The 17,659-nt window shown below is 41.1% G+C and overlaps 1 protein-coding gene across 6 annotated transcripts in view; it reads right to left on the bottom strand.

Annotated features, from left to right (window-relative positions):
* Window positions 1-15,265, bottom strand: part of dgkh (diacylglycerol kinase, eta) — an 80,224-nt gene extending 64,959 nt beyond the window's left edge. For 4 of the 6 annotated variants that reach the window (XM_086268013.1, XM_086268008.1, XM_086268010.1 and 1 more), the window contains exons 1-3: window positions 14,916-15,265; window positions 13,583-13,747; window positions 2,199-2,309 (exon numbers count right to left, since the gene is read on the bottom strand). In XM_086268013.1, the coding sequence (XP_086124139.1) occupies window positions 2,199-2,309; window positions 13,583-13,747; window positions 14,916-14,963 (324 nt within the window). In that variant the 5' untranslated portion in view covers window positions 14,964-15,265. Of the gene's footprint in view, window positions 1-2,198; window positions 2,310-13,582; window positions 13,874-14,915 lie in introns of all 6 variants that reach the window. The other 2 variants (XM_086268006.1, XM_086268007.1) reach the window with 2 other exon arrangements.
* Between the last annotated feature and the right edge of the window lie 2,394 nt (window positions 15,266-17,659).

Genomic DNA, 17,659 nt, shown 5'->3' with positions numbered 1-17,659 from the left:
GCGGTGTTGCTATCAGTGTGTGAAGAGTGGGAGAAGAGGGTTGCATTGACAATCCAACACAATGGGCATTGAACACATTTTATAAGTGGTCAGAAACTTGTAAATAACTCATGAAAGAATAAAGTTATGTTGAAACCAAGCACACCATTGTTTTTCTTGTGACATTACCAATAAGTTTGATGTGTCACATGGCCCTCTTCCTATTGAAAAAATAAAAGTTGTATCCAAGATGGCCGACTTCTAAATGGCCACCATAGTCACCACCCATCTTGAGGAGTTTGCCCCCTCACATATACTAATGTGCCACAAACAGGACTTTAATATCACCAACCATTCCCATGTTATTACGGTGTATCCATATAAATGGCCCACCCTGTATACTGCTATGGTAGCCAACATTTCAAATGCAGGTTTGACAGGTTTGTGAGTGAACACTTTATCCAAAACCTAGTGAGGGTTTACTCATGTTTACTACTGGGTGGCTGTAGCTCAGAAGGTAAAGCAGGTCACCTACTGATTAGAAGGTTAGTGGATCCCTGGCTCTTCCAGTCTGCATGTCAAAAGTGTGAATGTGTATGCATGTAGTTAGGAAGCCCTCAGTTTAGAGAAAGTGTGTGATTGGGTGAATGTTGTATAGAGTAATCCGGGAGAGTAGAAAAGTGCTATATAAGAATCAGTCCAGTCACTGTCTGAACAGAGTTTTGTTATGTTACTTTTGCACTATTATGTTCCGGCGCATGTTGTTATTACATGGCTTGATTAAGGTACACATTAGGCTGACATCTGGGGCCAGAGTTGAAACTGTTCTGGGCCAGCACAGGGCCAGCAGTGTGTCTGCAACTGGCTTTGTGCTGGCCCATGTGTGGGCCACCTCTGGCAAACCAGATCTGGGCTACCAAAGGGCCATCATTCTTTGCGGTATGTGGGCCATGTGTAAGCACATTGTGTGGGCAGATCTGGGCCATACCAATTTTGCTATCTGGGTAGTTATAAGCTAATATCAATATAGTTATATTATATCTTATCAAGTTTTATGGTCCTCAGCCGGAAAGGGGTGGAGTGCCCACTCTGGGTCAGGGACGAGTTCTTGCCCCAAGTGAAAACGTTTAAGTATCTCGGGGTCTTGTGACAGGAGAAGGGAGCGGGAGATCGACAGACGGACTGGTGCTGCAGCTGCAGTGATGTGGACGCTGCAAAAGCGAAGCTCTCAATTTAACTGTCAACCTACATCCCTATCCTCACCTATGGTCACAAGCTGTGGGTAGTGACCAAAAGAAGGAGATCGTGGATACAAGCGGCGGAAATGGGCTTCCTCCGAAGGGTGACTGGCCTCTCCCTTTGAGATAGGGTGAGAAGTTCGGCCATCCGGGAGGGGCTCAGAGTAGAGCCGCTGCTCCTCCACATCGAAAGGAGCCGAGGTGGTTCAGGCATCTGACAAAGATGTCTCCAGGGTGCCTCCTGGGTGAGGTGTTCTGGGTATGTCCCACCAGAAGGAGGCCCTGGGGCAGACCCAGGACCCACTGGAGAGATTATATCTCTCGGCTTGTCCGGGGAACGCCTTGGTGTTGCCCCGGACAAGCTGAAGCAGGTGGCTGGGGAGAGGGATCTCTGCTTGGGCTGCTGCCCCGGCCCCGGACAAGCGGAAGAAGATGGATGAATGGATGGATGTTTTATGTTTTTCATTTATAAGAAGTAGTGCTTATTTTTATTATTTGGTGGGGTTTTGCTCTGCCTTGTTGTCAGCTTGTTAGTCATCTGTGAAGTGCTTTGCAGTGCTAACCTGCAAGTCTTTATAGGTAAAAGGACTGACTGACTGGTCCAAGCCAAAACACAATATGGTGCATAATCCCCTGTAAAACAGCAAAATGTCTTTTCTCCCTGTTGATTTTTTCACAGGTTAAACAAATGAGGTTTGAGGTATGAGCAAAGGCTTCCTGTATCTAGCGTTTATGCTAAGCTAAGCTAATCAGGTGCAATTTCAAGATATGTATTCACCATACAGACATGAGATGGGTATTTATTGTCTTATCTACAGTTCCTTAAGAAAATAAATAAGCGCATTGCATCCTTAATGCCGGACTGTGTTTCTCAGTCATTTGTGGCGTTAGAATAACAGTAACAGTAAAAGCAATTAGCAATTCATCCCCAGTGGCCACTAGAGCATGTGCGCCATGTGAGGAAACACTCAGTAAACCTACCTTGGCATCTTTGGCGTAGTAGAGAGTTCGTCCTCTCAGTTTGAAGTAGCGCTTTTTCCACCTCTGGAATGAGCTAGTCTGTTTCAACAGCAATCCCTCCTTTATACTTGTCTGCAGGGAGACAGAAAGACATCACAGAAATAAAACATATATATCAGAGGAACCTTCAGTCAAAAAGTAGCACAGACCTTCTCTCTCTCTCTCTCTCTCTCTCTTTTACAAATGTAGAAGGCACTCTTTGATTTATCTACAGGAAACTGATTAGATAAAATGTGCCTACTGTCTGTGATCGTGTGTGCATGTGTGTGAATGTGAACAGCAATTTTATGCATGGGAGACAAGGAATAGGACAAAAGTAGAGAAGAAAGGAAACCCATTACACACACACCAGAGGAAACAAAGAAGTAAAAGGAAAGAAAGATTAAAGGGAAAAGAAAGAAGGAAAGATAGAAAGAACAGTAACCCACTGACTGCTTAAGTGTGGCCAGCTTTTTCAAGTATTCTACATTTAGAGAAAAAAATGCTCATGAAAACCTGGGAAATTTTTATATTTCCAGTTACAAACAAATCGTTTATTTTAAGCGATCTCTTCATGAAGGAATCCCTAAACTTCATGTGTTTAACTGAGATGTGGCAGCAAAGCATGGATTATATTCACTTGAAGGAAATCTGCCCGGCTGGCTGCTCCGTCATCGGAACTCCACGTCTTTCGGGACGTGGCGGAGGACTCGCTGTTGTGCACTAGGACAGATTCACATGCAGGCTGATGAACTCGGACTCCTTTTCTTCACTTGAGTTGCAGATGATGTGATTTTTATCTGCGAAAAGCGCTATATAAATAAATTTTACTTACTTACTTACTTACTTACTAATGGGAATACCATTACAATACCACGTACTAATATGAAACATTTACAAACCTCCTATCAACATTAATTGCACTTTGGCGAACTTTAGAATAACCCTTAGCTACAAAACTGTTAGGAGTTGGGTTCTGGTTATGTGGTGCTTTTGTCTGTATGTGTTTTTTGGTGCCTCCCTTTTTGTATAGGTAGGCGGGGCAGTGAGTCACTGAACCTGGCACACCTGTTACTCATCAGATGCTTTCCTCAAAAGTGTTCTTTAGGAGCTACCTGAAAGAAGACTAGTGTCGGAGTATTGGCGTTTTTTTGGAGCATCTGAAATTCTGCCCCTGCCTGCTGGAGCCCTTGGATACCTTGGTACCAAATAAGCTCTCCAACTGTCTGTAAAGTTTACTTTAAGCTTTTCTCGGTTATCGGGCAAGACCCTCCTAATTCTCGTCCCTCTCCTTTTTTAGATCGAGTGCACTACCTGTGTGTGTTTTCGTCACCTGCACGTCCTGGCTCCGCGTCCCCATTCATACAATGTTGTATCCATCTGCATTTGCCATAACAAAAACAAGCTAAGGGTTTTGGTTTTGTTGGGATTACAGCCTCTAAGAAAAAAATAATTCAACTTATTTAAAGTTTATTCAAATCTATTTAAAGTCAAGTCTCAAGTTATGAATACCATATCAGAGTCAAGGAGGGTTTTTTGTTAAATGCCTAAAAGAAGCACCTACCATTGCCTGGTGTCACACAAATCGCGTATATTTGACAGAGATTTTGTCAGAGTTTCCATGAGGTGTTAGGTAACTGACACTGATTTATCCTTTTAGAAGGTCACCTTATGGGGGGAAAGTTTTGAAACCTACTTTAAGACAAAGCCACTAACTGTTTCAATATATTTTTTAATAAGATTTCACTATGTTTTCCAGGATCTCTGTTTTTTTTAGTTACATTTACAATGAGGATCTCATCATTGACTTGGGGGCCTAAAAATAACTTTATATTTATACTGTTTTAACATAGTTCTCTGTTGATATTAATAATATTTTAATTGTTCCATAGTGCTTTGTAACTTACTATAACTTCCCATGTAATGAGTTTTAAAGAAGACTGAAAGCGGTTCTAATCTGAAGCACAAATCTTTCTTTGCTAATATGAAATTTTAACTGCAGATATTTTTAAGATTATGTGTTATCTACATCATCTTTGTAAGGCATCTGTAGCTCTAACCTTACTTTTTTTGTTGTTTTTTGCCTAATTAGATAGGGACAGTGAAGACTGACAGGAAAGTGGAGAGGGATGAAGACTTGTGGTAAAGGGCCGCAGGTTGGACTTGAACCCGGGCCAGCCACTCTCAGCCATATGGGCACTTGCCCATCCCAGTGAGGTAAAGTGGCGCTAACATTACTATCATTGAAAAATGTTTATAGAACAGGTTTTGGGCAGATTATGCAGTTTGCTCATGTCAGCTAGTTTTAATTTAGATGTTTTTTAAAAAGCAGTTTTATAATAGAAACTTCACTGAGTCATTTCTTCCACATGACTAACAAATTTCCTGAGCAAGCAGAATATTTCACTTTGTCCTCAGTACTTAGGTTTTATAGTGTTGAGCTTTTAAAAGGCTCAATATAGTACGAGCTATGAAAAAAACTGTCACTTCCTAATTTCTTGTTTTTTGCATTTCCCACACATTTCAGGTCATCAAACAAATATTAATAGTAACTAAAATAACCAGAGTAAATAGAAAACACACTTTTTAAATGATGACTTCATTTATTAAAGCCAAAAACCAATCCAAGCCTGCCTGGCCCTGAAAAAGTAATTCACGTAATTACTTTTTTCACATATCAACTCATTTAAATAGAATCTGTCTAAAACGGTGAAGTAAGCTAAAAGATCTCAAACATCAACACATCATGCTATGATCTAAAGAAACTCAAGAGCTAATGACAAAAATATTATAGAAATGTTATAGACATGTATCAGTCCGAAAAGGGTTGCAAAGATGTTTCTAAAGCTTTGTTACTCCAGTGAACCGTGATGAGAGGCATCAATGACTCATGCAGGAGAAATCTAAGGAACTGCACTGATCTCGCTTGTCTCAGTTAAGGTCAGTGTTCATGATTCAACAATAAGAAATGGACTGGGAAACAATTGCATACATATCGCAAACGCTTGACTGAAGTTCTTGCTCCCAAAGGTAGCACAACCAGTTATTAGGTTTACTGGGGAATAACTTTTTTACACAGGGCCAGGTGGGTTTGGATAACTGCAATACAAACTGCATTTTGTATTTTCTCAGATTGTCTTTGTCTAATATTAAAGTGTCTTTGATAATCTGAAGCATGTAAGTGTGACAAATATGCAAAAAAGAAATCAGGGAGGAGGCAAATCCTTCTTCGCAGCTCTGTACGCACACAGATGGAAATGCTGCATGGAAGGACATCATTCTCTCTGGGCTCACAGAGGAGAGGTGGGCCCCACACACACATGTGTGCACACACATACAAAATGAAATGTGCACACACACACACACACACACACATGCAAGGCTATTTATAGCAAAGGAAAGCTGCTCTCTTAGGGGAGAATTACAAACAGACACGGAGGCCTGAAGCTGACATCCTGCCCACCAGCTGTGTCAACTTAAACACAGAAAACACGGCTGTAGAATAAAAGCTCACTGTGGATGAACATCACACAGACTGGTTATGTCATACTGCAAGAAGTAGGCATGTGATGTTGGGAAACAAAAATATAGATTATTAGAAATGATGAATCCTTAACATTGTGAAATCATTACTCAAGTCCTTCTGTAGCTCTGCAGCACTTGAACAACTTTCTATTACTATCTTCCTGAACCCAAACTGAGATTAGTTAAGTAACACTGCAATTTTCTTTACTACTTTAGATTCATTAAAACTGATATGACTACACCTCAACATTATTCTCTTCTCATTTGTCTGGCTCTAGTCTCCTTTGCCATTGGTGGTGACTGAAGCAGGAAAACAACAGGAAAGAGAAACACTGTTCATTTTCTAAAAACATATGTCCACTTACATTAATTCTGTCCTTCCTTTTCCATAAGTTATGGCCTGAAGACTAAATTCTTGCAGCAGATTAAGATGCAATATCTCAAAGCTGACTTCCCTATAAGGCCTTAGCAGCTTGCTGCATAATTACAGTCAAAGGGGGGCTGTATCACAGACATAGCAGTTGAGGTCATCTCCACATTTAAACCTTTTTGAGGTACTGACAACACACCAAGGTTTGGGGATCTCTTCCACAAAATCTCATGTGAACATAACTGTTGTTAGTACATCATACAGTACAGCAATGTCCTTTGGAGGACCACTGTTGACACGAGCGTGTGCACATATTGTGAGCTGTAAAAGGGAAAGGGGAGAGCCAGGTGATGACTGAGGAGCATAATGAACACCTATTTTATTAAGATTCAATACACACACACCCAATGCAAAAAGTCAGTTGTGTACCAAGTCCCACACATGCCTCCTGGGCAAAGCCCATTCTTCTTTGACAGATCTCTCAAGATTCTCCAGATTTGATGGTCTTCTGGCATGGACCTTGGTGTTCAGTTCAATCCACAGATGTAGTTCTTCACCAGGAGCGACATTTCTTTGTGTTTGTTTCGTCGTTGTGTTGAAAGACAAAGCAACAACCCAGACCCATCTCATCTGACCAAAAGATGAACTTGGTATACATACATACATAAGAGTATACATAATCTTTCTCAAGGTTGTCCTTCGCATACTTCAGTCTTCCAGGCCTGTTCTCTGCCACTCCTTTACTGTGTGTCTCTCTCTGAATTTGTTAATAGTACTTCTCACTCCAGTTTTTTAGACTGGGAACTTTGTATATCCATTTCCTGAAGTGTGAACATCAACAATTCTTCTTCTCGAGTTTAAACCGATGTTTTTTGTTTTTGACATGATGTTTTCTGACGTAAGAGCTTAAAGCCTTTCTGAAGTTTTTATACTGTGTGTTAGATAACTTTCAGTTTGAACTTGATTTTAGAAGGTTTGAGCATTACAAAGTTAAAGCACATCATTGCACAGCAGTGGTTTGGTCTATGAGTGGATAAAATAAGGTCAGTATATAATGCTGACCCTGGTCATTTTAGTTTTTTCTGAAAGAATGATTTTCTAAAGAAAACTTGTATGTTTAGAAATGCTATGTTGAAAACCCCACACTCTGTTAAAAAAAATTTAACAAAAACTTTAAATTTCACAGGGGGCTAATAATTTTGTCCTCATCAGTATGTGTATTGTATATCCCAGTGTGTTTCACAAATCCAGAGAAAACTTTTCGACTTTATGACTTTTAGCAGAGAGTGGCAAAGTGGAACTTGAAGTTCATCCACAGCAAAAGAAATGACTTTGCTCTAGTTGGCCGTTCTAGTTTCTATTTTGTTCCTCCTTGGCCTCCATAGTTCCTTTCCTTGTCTTCATCTCCTTCCTGTTGCCAAGTAGGCCAGAAGTGATCTATAAATAGTCCCCCTGCTTGCCTCTGTACACGGCTTCTCTCTTTGGCTAAACTGTGAGAGAGAGTGGGTCCTGTGCCAGAGAGAAATGAGTAACCTGAGCACCATGTACCTTACACCCACACTTTGCCTGGCCACTGACAGCGGGACACACAGCACAGGCTACAAACAACATGCACAGACATACACACACAAAAAACACACACACACAAACTGATACAATGGACAAAGGCACAAGCAGTTCAAATGAATTCAGCAGCTGTGGTTGGTGGATAAGAGCAGAGCAGGAGTTCCCTAGGAGGCTAAACGAAGAGAGCAGAGCAGACCTACGTCCTGTCTTTGACAATACCCAGACAAACAGTCAGACACTTAACTCACACAGAGGCAGTTCGAGTAAGACCTTATGAACTTAAGCTGTGACTAGCTGGTCTTTTATGTTTCTTATCTTAAAGCCCAGAGCAGCGTGTTTTATACCAACTATAAGTCTCTTCTCAACCTCACTGAAGTTTGCTTGATATTGGTAGATTTTTTGTTAAAAATGTTTCTGATCACTTTATTCCAGTGTTATTAGAGTACTGTCACCATAACAGGGTTGAGACTCCCAAGAAACCACTGTGCCTCGCTTGCAAAGTCCTGTGAATCGGCAATCTTTTACACTATTTTTATGTCCAAACAATATATAAATGTATCGGCTTTAATGTTTCTGTCCAATTGCTGTATTTACCATTATGTGTAATTATGCTTTTAACAAACATAAGAAGCATCAGTGAAGCAAACCTAAAAAAGTACCATAGCTTGTAAACCACTGTGCAGGAAATATGTGCCAACAGTAGTCTTGTACCTTTCTTTATTCTTCCCACTGTTGCCACTCCATTTTTTTTATATTTGGTTTTGTTAGCACTCTGTGGGAACATGTTTGCTCTTGCACCAACTACAAGTAAAAACACAACCACCATAAAAAAAACAAACCAAATTAAAGAAATAAAGTTGAGTTTCAAAACTAATTCCTGTTAAAAGACTCTTTGGTTATCTGCCTTTAGTCTTCTTGGAAACTGGCTGGCAGCTAAGAGAAGCCCACTGTTTCAACCATCACTCCATGCAGTCAGGCTCTGTTATACATCCATTACCAAATCATTTGTCATTGCTGAAAAAGGCTGGAGTTCTTGGGGAAGCAAGTCTTTTGGGCACCAGTGCTGAATCTCTCCATTTCTTCCTACACATCCGCCACTCTCCTGCAACTGTCTTGGCATACTGTCCTCTCTTGTGGGTGTAATTGCAACTCTGTAGTCTTCCTCCTCAAACTCCCACCACATGCTAAAATTTCACCATAGTGAAGGGAAAATTACAATCCAACGTGTAGTTGGGACAGGGCAATTCCCTTGTGATTTCCTTTGTGCAACTGGACCACATATATGGGGAGTTATACATGTGTCAAGTGGGCACACGGGATGTTATTGAGGCCAGTAATTTCCACACAATTATCTCAGTAGATTTAGCTACAAGCTTTGAACAGAAGAAGCCTCAACTTAGCAACTTACTTCAGAGAACATAATTATGTACATTTGGGAGCAAGTGAGATATAGGTTATCTGAAAGTGGAAGGCAAATGTAAAAGTATGGTGTCTTTTGTCTTTAGCAATTTAAGTATTACTTAAATTCATAATCATATATACATAATCGCATACACCCAAAGTAAGCAATATAATAATAGCAATGTAATAAATATATTGTTTTTCTTTACTTCCTCTTTGAGTTGAAGAAACTGATTTTTGTTTTTGAGTTATTTAGTTTTTGTTAAGTAAGCCTTGAGACAAGACACCAGGTCAGTTTTTCTGCTACGTCAGCACTTCCCAGGTGATAAAAGTTCAGGTTCTACATCAGTAATTCTTCAGCTAAAGGGACTTTAGCTACAATATTATATATGTTCTGCAATACTGTCATTTTATATTTGCTCCTTTATGTTTACAGTTGAGTTACTCAAGCTGTCCTTTATTTCTCTTCATGTTAAAGTAACCATCAGAATGGTAAATGGTAAATGGCCTGTATTTGTATAGGGCTTTACTTAGTCCCCAAGGACCCCAAAGCGCTTTACATGTTCAGTCATCCACCCATTCACACACACTGGTGATGGCAAGCTACATTGTAGCCACAGCTGCCCTGGGGCGCACTGACAGAGGTGAGGCTGCCGGACACTGGTGCCACCAGGCTCTCTGACCACCACCAGTAGGCAACGGATGAAGTGTCTTGACCAAGGACACAACGACCGAGACTGTCCAAGCTGGGGCTCGAACCGGCAACCCTCCGATTACAAGACAAACTGCCAACTCTTGAGCCACGATCGCCCCATGCTTTATTAACCTCTTAAGCCCCAACGCCCCCTGATACGGGGGAAAAAGGCAGGAGATGAGTTAGGCTTGGGGTTTAAGAGGTTAATCACTAAGGAAGTTATGTAATTTATATTTAACAAAGCTGTGACACCATGAGTGCAGTAGGTTGCTGGCTTGATGTCATGCAAAACTCAAGTTGTCTTGCTGAAGAGTGGAACATCTCAAAAACAAATAGCGGAACAAATAGCAATCCCATTTATATCACATCAGTTATATCAAAAGAAAATATTGAACTTATCCTGAAAGAGTGTGTTTGTGTATTTATGTTCTGTGGCTGAAAATGAAACCGAAAATGTCTACGTTAACTCAACAAGCACTTTGATTTACTGGAGTCAGAAAATGCATGTTATCCAAATATGCAAACACTGTTACTGTAATACTTGGCTTTGCATTAACATAAAAATAAATTGATTGCCCTAATTCTTTTATGGTCATGTTAACTTATTCAGGTTTACACTGTTATCAAGATGAAGTACTTAAAAAAAAAAAGAAAGAAACTGAGTAGCCCCTTCTTGCAAAGTTAGACAATACATCCAGAGAGACTTCCTAATAAATGCCAGTTAAATTTAGGGGAAAAAAACAAAAAACAAAAAAATCTCCAACAACTTATATATCCATCCATCCATCCCATCCATCCATTCGCTTCCGCTTATCCTTTTCAGGGTCGCGGGGGGCGCTGGAGCCTATCCCAGCTGTCATAGGGCGAGAGGCAGGGTACACCCTGGACAGGTCGCCAGTCTGTCGCAGGGCCAACTTATATATCTCATATCCAAAAAGCCAGTCCTACACTTTCCATAAAAGGAAACCACAGTGTGTCACATCTCTCTGCTATATCTCCACCCCACTCCCACTAACTCAGCATATCTGCTCTGGATTATTTTATGTCAAGCTTGCAGAGCTATCCCGATTCCCCGGACAGCAGTAACAGCAGCGCAACAGCAGCAGGTTCTGACATGCCATCAGCTCTGCTTTCAATCACACAGCTACAGCATTAGTCACACGTTTATAAGCTCTCTTCAACTGCAACAGCACCTCCTCCAAAAAAAAAACAAACAAAAAAAAACAGAGGGGGCTGAGAGTGGAGATGACAGCAAAGAGGCTATGAAAAGATTATTATGCATCCTTACATTTTGGCTATAATAATAAATATGTAGCCCAAGTATACTGGATCTTTTGTGCGATTATTGTCATAAACTCACTTAATGGCTGAAATGCATTGCACAGCAATGTATGTTTATCACCATAGAGAGAAATATCCATTTCTAATTTCTATTTCTATTTCTAATCCCTCCCATGTACAGTCCAATCCCATTAGTTTTTGTATAAAAGAAGAGCTCCCGGAACAACAGCTTATATCAATAATAATTGATATTAGTCAGAAAAACAGCTGCAGTGACTTCAGCTGCATTATTCAGTGTTCTTCTGTCACGAGTCAAGACTTTCATTGAAATCAATATCAATGTTACCATATGAGCGTCCATTTTTCCTTAAATTGACTTTGTTGCCCACAGTAGATTGCATGAGATGTTGTTATATGAGCTTAATAGCTTATCTAATTCTGCCTGAACAACCCCCCTGTTGACTCTTTTCTTTCATTCCTCCTACTCTAAAAGCTTTTGAGAGCTTTCGTGTTACATTATATGAGTTGTTAACTTGGACATTTCCGATTCAAGTTAGCCGTCTTTCCCATTTTTACATTCTGTCTGCGTTTTGGTTTACTGACAAGCCTTTCTTGGAATTTTTGGAAAATTTCAAACATACGCAGAGAGGGCATATCGGAGGTAATTATGGGATGAGATTTACTCCGTGCCATATGTGCCCCCTGTAACTAAACCGGTCTAACAGGCAGGCATTACCATGGAGTTGACCAATAAGGGACGGAAGATGCCGTTGTCTGTAGCAACCAAAGAACCAGAGAGATAGTGGACAGACAGAGGGATGGACACAGACAATGTGACGGGCAAGCGTATGCACATACATGCATGCACACACAGATCCAGAGCTGTGCAAACAACCCAGTGGAACAACACTCAGTGAGTCAGTGCCTGCATGATCCATTAGGAACTCTCAGCACAGACACACACACCAAGAGAAAACTCAATGACCCACACGAAAACAAGTCTGAGACCTCTGTTAGCGCTAAGTCAACATGCTAGGCAAACTGATGCAATTACAACAGAAGTGCTTTATACCACTGATAATTCTACAGTGACATGGAGCCTGCTGAATATAGTGTGGCAGAACAGATTAGGGCTATCTGGGCTGTCTGCCAACCGATGCAATTAGCATCACCTTCAGTATATACATTGCTGCAGTCAGGAGCGTACATCATATCAACCTGCCTTTTATTCACTTTTTCAAACTCCAGCCAAACTTCATGGATGACAGGCGAATAAAGAATGACTGATGGAAAAATCAGCCTACAGCAAACAGTCCTTGAGGAAAATTCAACAAACATTAGCTGATGAGACAGTCATTCACCTCTGTTTACACTTAAGACTATATATTATATCACCCTTTAGGTCAGCCCTTGCCTGACATAATAATGTTGCAACTGCAAACATTTATGGCTTTAAGCTTCTCAAATCTTTTCTCGCAGAATAATGAGCTTTTTGTTTCTTACTAGTCACTCTAAGCAAAACTGTTTGAATTTAGTAACTTCTGATAACATTTTATCATTATTTATAACATTATTATTCATAACATAACAATCAGCATCAAATTTTTGATTTTTTTTTAGTAACTTCTTAATTAAATCAGCACAAATATCTCTTAAAGTGTTTCCTCTAGGTAGCATTTTAGGAGATTTTGCATAAAAAATGAATGTCCAGACATTCCTGAGCCCCAAGTCTCTAAATATATCCCCATGTTGAATAATGAAGATGGGGTGGAGCGGAGCAGTCAATAATTAAGTGGATCCCTTGATGTGGGAGGGTGGCCCTCATTAAGCGTGTGAGCCAAGAAAGCTTGGGTGTCAGAGACGAAGAATCTGCACAACATACTCTCACTTAGTCCTGCGTGTTAAGCAGAGAGATGCAACAGATTGCAAACAGATGCGAAACAAAATGTTTTATCATAAAGGCTGAAATGTTTACTTCATTTTCTATCAGGTCAAACTGACTTTAAGGCCAGAATGACATTCAAGGCTAAAGAACTGTGCACACCATAGATGAAAATTTAACACACAAAAAGATGTTGCTATCATAAGGAATACTTGCTTTCTTTTGCTTGAGTAGACTTTGTTGCCAGCAACAGATTCGATAAGTTATGATTAAATAATCTTAAACCTTAACGTAAAGAGAATAATTACATCTGCAATTTTGCCCAAATAACCCCCTATTACTGATTTTTATTTCACACCTTCCATAGAAAGACGGAGCTTTCATGTTACATGTAAATGCTTAAATATAAGTCTATCCTTGCTTCTTACTTCGCTTTACTGGTATCTTAGGCATCAGTAAGGCTGAAAGACAATAAAGCTCTGCGCACAAATGAAACTGTTGAATGTCCAAAGCAGCAGGTAGATCCTTGGTGCTGTCATAGCAAACGTTGCTTGAGGATAACCCAGCAGCCAGGGAGCAGCTAGTCCCAGCAAACACACACACTAAATCAGATATCAATACAAGCAGAGAAGCGACAGTTGCCTTACCTTGCTCCTGATCTGCCCTGAGGTGGACACTTTCCGGATGAGTTTCTGGGGGCCTTCCTGCTCTGCCTCGCTATCGGAGGACTCCTCCGTAGCGCCGGAGCCGGCGACAGCGCCCACCACATGGGCATGGATCCCCGCCGCGGACGGCGGCCCTTTCTCCGGCTCCTGTCGAGGGGAGGGATAAAACCAATCGGGGTTAGCCTTCGCCTCCGCCGTCCCCTTCCTCTCCTGGAGGCGAGAGCTGCTCAGCGGCTGGGAAGCGTCTCTCCTCGCTGTCATCTCTCACTGCCTCTATGACAATAAAGACGGCTGTGTTTGCTGGAGTGTGTGTGGGCCGGGAAACGCATAGGGGATGTAGCATGTCGCGGCACAGCGGGGATGGGCTACACGGCGTTTATATATAGATATTAAAAAAGGAGCCGAGTCTCTGTTTTGTTGCTGGTTATGGTTCCAGCCTGCACGGCCAGTCCAGACTGAGGCTACAGACCGCCTCATCCACTCCGTAAACCGGGGAACTTGGCCATGGAATGGCAGACCCTAGCGGCTGTCTGACACAAACACGAGAGAAATTAAACTACTTTTGAGTTGTTGTTTTTGCCTGATGTGATGTTGAATAACTAATATGCACACAAAGACTATTATAAGTAGGTTTCTAATATACACATCACAGTGATAACTAGCTAAGAGTTATATGGTAGTGGCACTGTAATTCATAGAAATAGTCTCATAATATTTGTTTCTATTTATAGCTGCTGTTGTGGGCCTAATGAGAGCTATATAGGAGTTATGAACATATAGGCCACAAAGGCATATTTTCTGTATTTTTTTCAATATTTTTCTATAAATATACAATTTTTTCCGTGTTATAATCCAAGTCCAAATAACTCACTTTTATGTATGTAACTAAACCGCTAAACTGATTTGACAAGACAGCGTTAAATTGAATTTCCATGAAGCGGACAACAGTTTTACTTCGATTTAAAACTAAAGGAAATGGACAGACTGTGTGGGTGAAAAAAGAATCAAAAACTGTTGTTTATCTGAGAACTGTTAACTAAGACTTACGAACGTCCCACGACACAATTTAAACGGGCCACTTATTTAGTTATTTATTTATTTATTTAACAGAATGACAGCCCGTCGTAATAACGCCAATGAGGGGGTAAAGGCGCGCGCGCAGTCTTTAGCGGACCAAACACCGCCAAAGTGTGCAAACTCACAAACAGACCACGCAAGACGTCTCACTGTTTTCCTTTCTCTGGAAAAACTCAAAGTAGAATGGGATGCGGAGCGATTCAAAACAAAGTCTCCACCAGTTTTGAACGTTACTAACCAGTTCCTCCCAGGCTGGGCTGCGGCTGTAAGGGTAGACATCTTCCATAGTCCCAGACCTCAGCGTCCGCTCCGGAGAGAAAAGAAACGAAATTAGGGAAGGAAGGTGGAGGAATTCACAACCTGCCTCGCGCTCACTGGCCTCGCTACGCCACTCATGTGCACACCGAACAGATTGGACTACACACTCGCCTCGTCCTCCCACCGCTCTCCTCTCCTCCTCCTGTCCGCTCCTTTCCTTCTCCTCCTCCTCCGCGACGTTCTCTCTCTTCTTTCAAGAACCGGGCTTATTGGCGTTACACGTGATAAATGTCAAAGCGATTTAAACTGCCGGGGCTCGTTCGGCACCGCTCGCTCGCGAGGGGGGGGCGCGAATGTGTGTAATCCAACTGTGTGCACGTGTGAGCACAATTGTGAGGGTAGTTTCAATGACGTCATCTATAATCATTGCCGGTCCGGATTTAGTTAGCATAGATTTTTTTTCTCAGTGTTCTCAGATTTTCCCCCACTCTTCGTGTCATTTCAGTCCAGTAAAACCCACGCCCCTCCAGTTACTCTCTGGCAGCTCCGAACACTTCGTTTGACGTTAGTTTGATGATAATATTGTAGGTTGCTTTATGGAAAGCATTGTTTAGTTTCATAGGAAGAATAAATATGTAACCTGGACCATACACACTACAGTGTTACAGAGGGAGTACCTACAACAACTCCAAGAGGAATTCCGAATATTTCGGATTTTTTTGAAAGCATTAAGCATTACTTACAAGTACAAAGGGTACATTATGTACTTTACCTAGAGGAAGGTCATAATTGTACTGAAGTAATGGTACAGATGCAGGGCTGGACTGGGACAAAAAATCGGCCCGGGCATTTTGACTCGAGACCGGCCCACCAGGTAAAAGAATAAAATAAAAACAAAATGCTGTTGTGACACTAATGTACAGTGTCTTGTTGGTATATATGTATGAATTCTATACATTTTACATCTGATAAAAACTTTGGTCGTAAGATTCAGATAATTATTTGTTAAAAGCTAGACATTTTAAATGAATATAAGAAAGTAAAGTATTTCTTTATGCCCACTTTTCCCTGTTAATGCCCTTCCTGGCCCCCTGGCAAAACTTTGCTAGACCCGCCCCTGCACAGTTACCAGCTGTCAGCTACGTAAAAAAGGATCCTGGTGTAAGTTGTCTCTCAGAAACAGTTTATAACTTCCCTTCAACTCATTCATGTCACCTAAAAGGTAAACTTGTTTCTCCATCACCTTTACAGCTCTGATGATTCAGTAAGGACATCTCCTGTTTTCATCTTCATGTTTCCCTCTCACCACATATCATGACCAGCAGCTTTTACAGCTGTGGCTCCAGCAAACATCAGCTGATACTAGAGAGTAATATTTAATAAATTCTAACAACAGCTGATCAAGGTTAAACGTGCTGCTGTTGTTTAGCGCAACCACTGCTGGTTTCCTGTTTCTGGCGCGAAGTGGGCAATAAACAAACAAGAGAGAAAAGCCAGTTTCGTGACTGAAGTAGCAACAGCAGAGAAAGGGAGAGAGAATGAGAGAAGTAGAGGCAGCTGACAGCCTAAAGACACAGAATAACTCCAGCTTTGTGTCTTTTTTTCATTCTAGCTGAAGTACGGGACAGATTGCGTTCCTTTTCAGCCCAATACGAAACGCGGCCGACCCGGCGGCCACCACGGGTCCCTTCCTCCACTTTCCCTCATCCACCTGCTGGCCTCTGTGGAAGCTCCGCCATAGCCACCACCAAACATCAGAGTAAAACAATAAAAAACCCATCGGCCCACCAGGCAAATGCCCTGTATGCCCGATGGCCAGTCCAGCTACGTGCAGATGTGAACGATGGGCCATCATATAACATGCAGATATTTGTAGCTGTGGGTGTTTGCACTTTTAAAGCACTTTTAAGAAAGTTAATGTTTACTTTTAGAGAACGACTGGATGGCTAAGAGTATAATTTTAGCACTCACAGATCAGACAGTGAGTGGTTCCCATTACTCATCCAGCATGAGGAAGGACTGGTTGTTTGTGTATTTATTGATTTCTTTTTAAGTAACTGTGGTTTTTATGTATATTATGGTTTTATATTTTAAAAAAGATTTTATCATTTTTATTATGGTTTATATGTTGTGTTATTGTTCTTTTTAAAATATGGACGTAAAGATTGAATTGAATTGAATTGAATATTTCACATGGCGCTGGTGCCACCCTTGCCCTTCGCCACAGCTTCGGCCAGTGCTTTGCTTTGTAAATATAAAGAGGTGCTTTGGCTGTTTCCTTATCTCCCAAGGGGTTGCCATGTGTTTGATTTGGCACAGAAGGAGTGCACTAGCTTGAGACTCTCTGAGGCTGGGTTTCTATCTCCTCCCGGATCAATTTTGTTCTGTTATAATATTGTTATTGTTGTGTTTTCTGTAAAGTTTTGTTTCTAAATATGCTATATTGATAATCTAATTCTAGGCTTTCAAACATAAGGCCCAGGGGGCCAGAATTGGACAGCAAAGACTCCAATCCGTCCCATTTGTAGTCTATGGAAAATGTGAAGGAGGGGATAAATTTAGTACTTTCAACTGTATTTTGGTACATTTTAAAGTTTGTCCTCCTGATAAAGATCTTCTCCAAGCCATTCATACTACAGCACAGTGATGAAGAAAGAGAAAAAAAAATAATTAAATGAGAGAAAAGTTCCTGTTTTTTCACTATCTACTTTAATGTTGTTTTAT

This window comes from Aulonocara sp. 'chitande type north' Nkhata Bay, linkage group LG16 (assembly GCF_057382095.1).
Source record: "Aulonocara sp. 'chitande type north' Nkhata Bay isolate Kocher_YH1m ecotype deep benthic linkage group LG16, A_spYH_male_GT1.1, whole genome shotgun sequence".
Classification (NCBI taxonomy): domain Eukaryota; kingdom Metazoa; phylum Chordata; class Actinopteri; order Cichliformes; family Cichlidae; genus Aulonocara; species Aulonocara sp. 'chitande type north' Nkhata Bay.
Note: the sequence above shows the minus strand (reverse complement) of the source record. Positions and strands in the feature narration are given on the sequence as shown.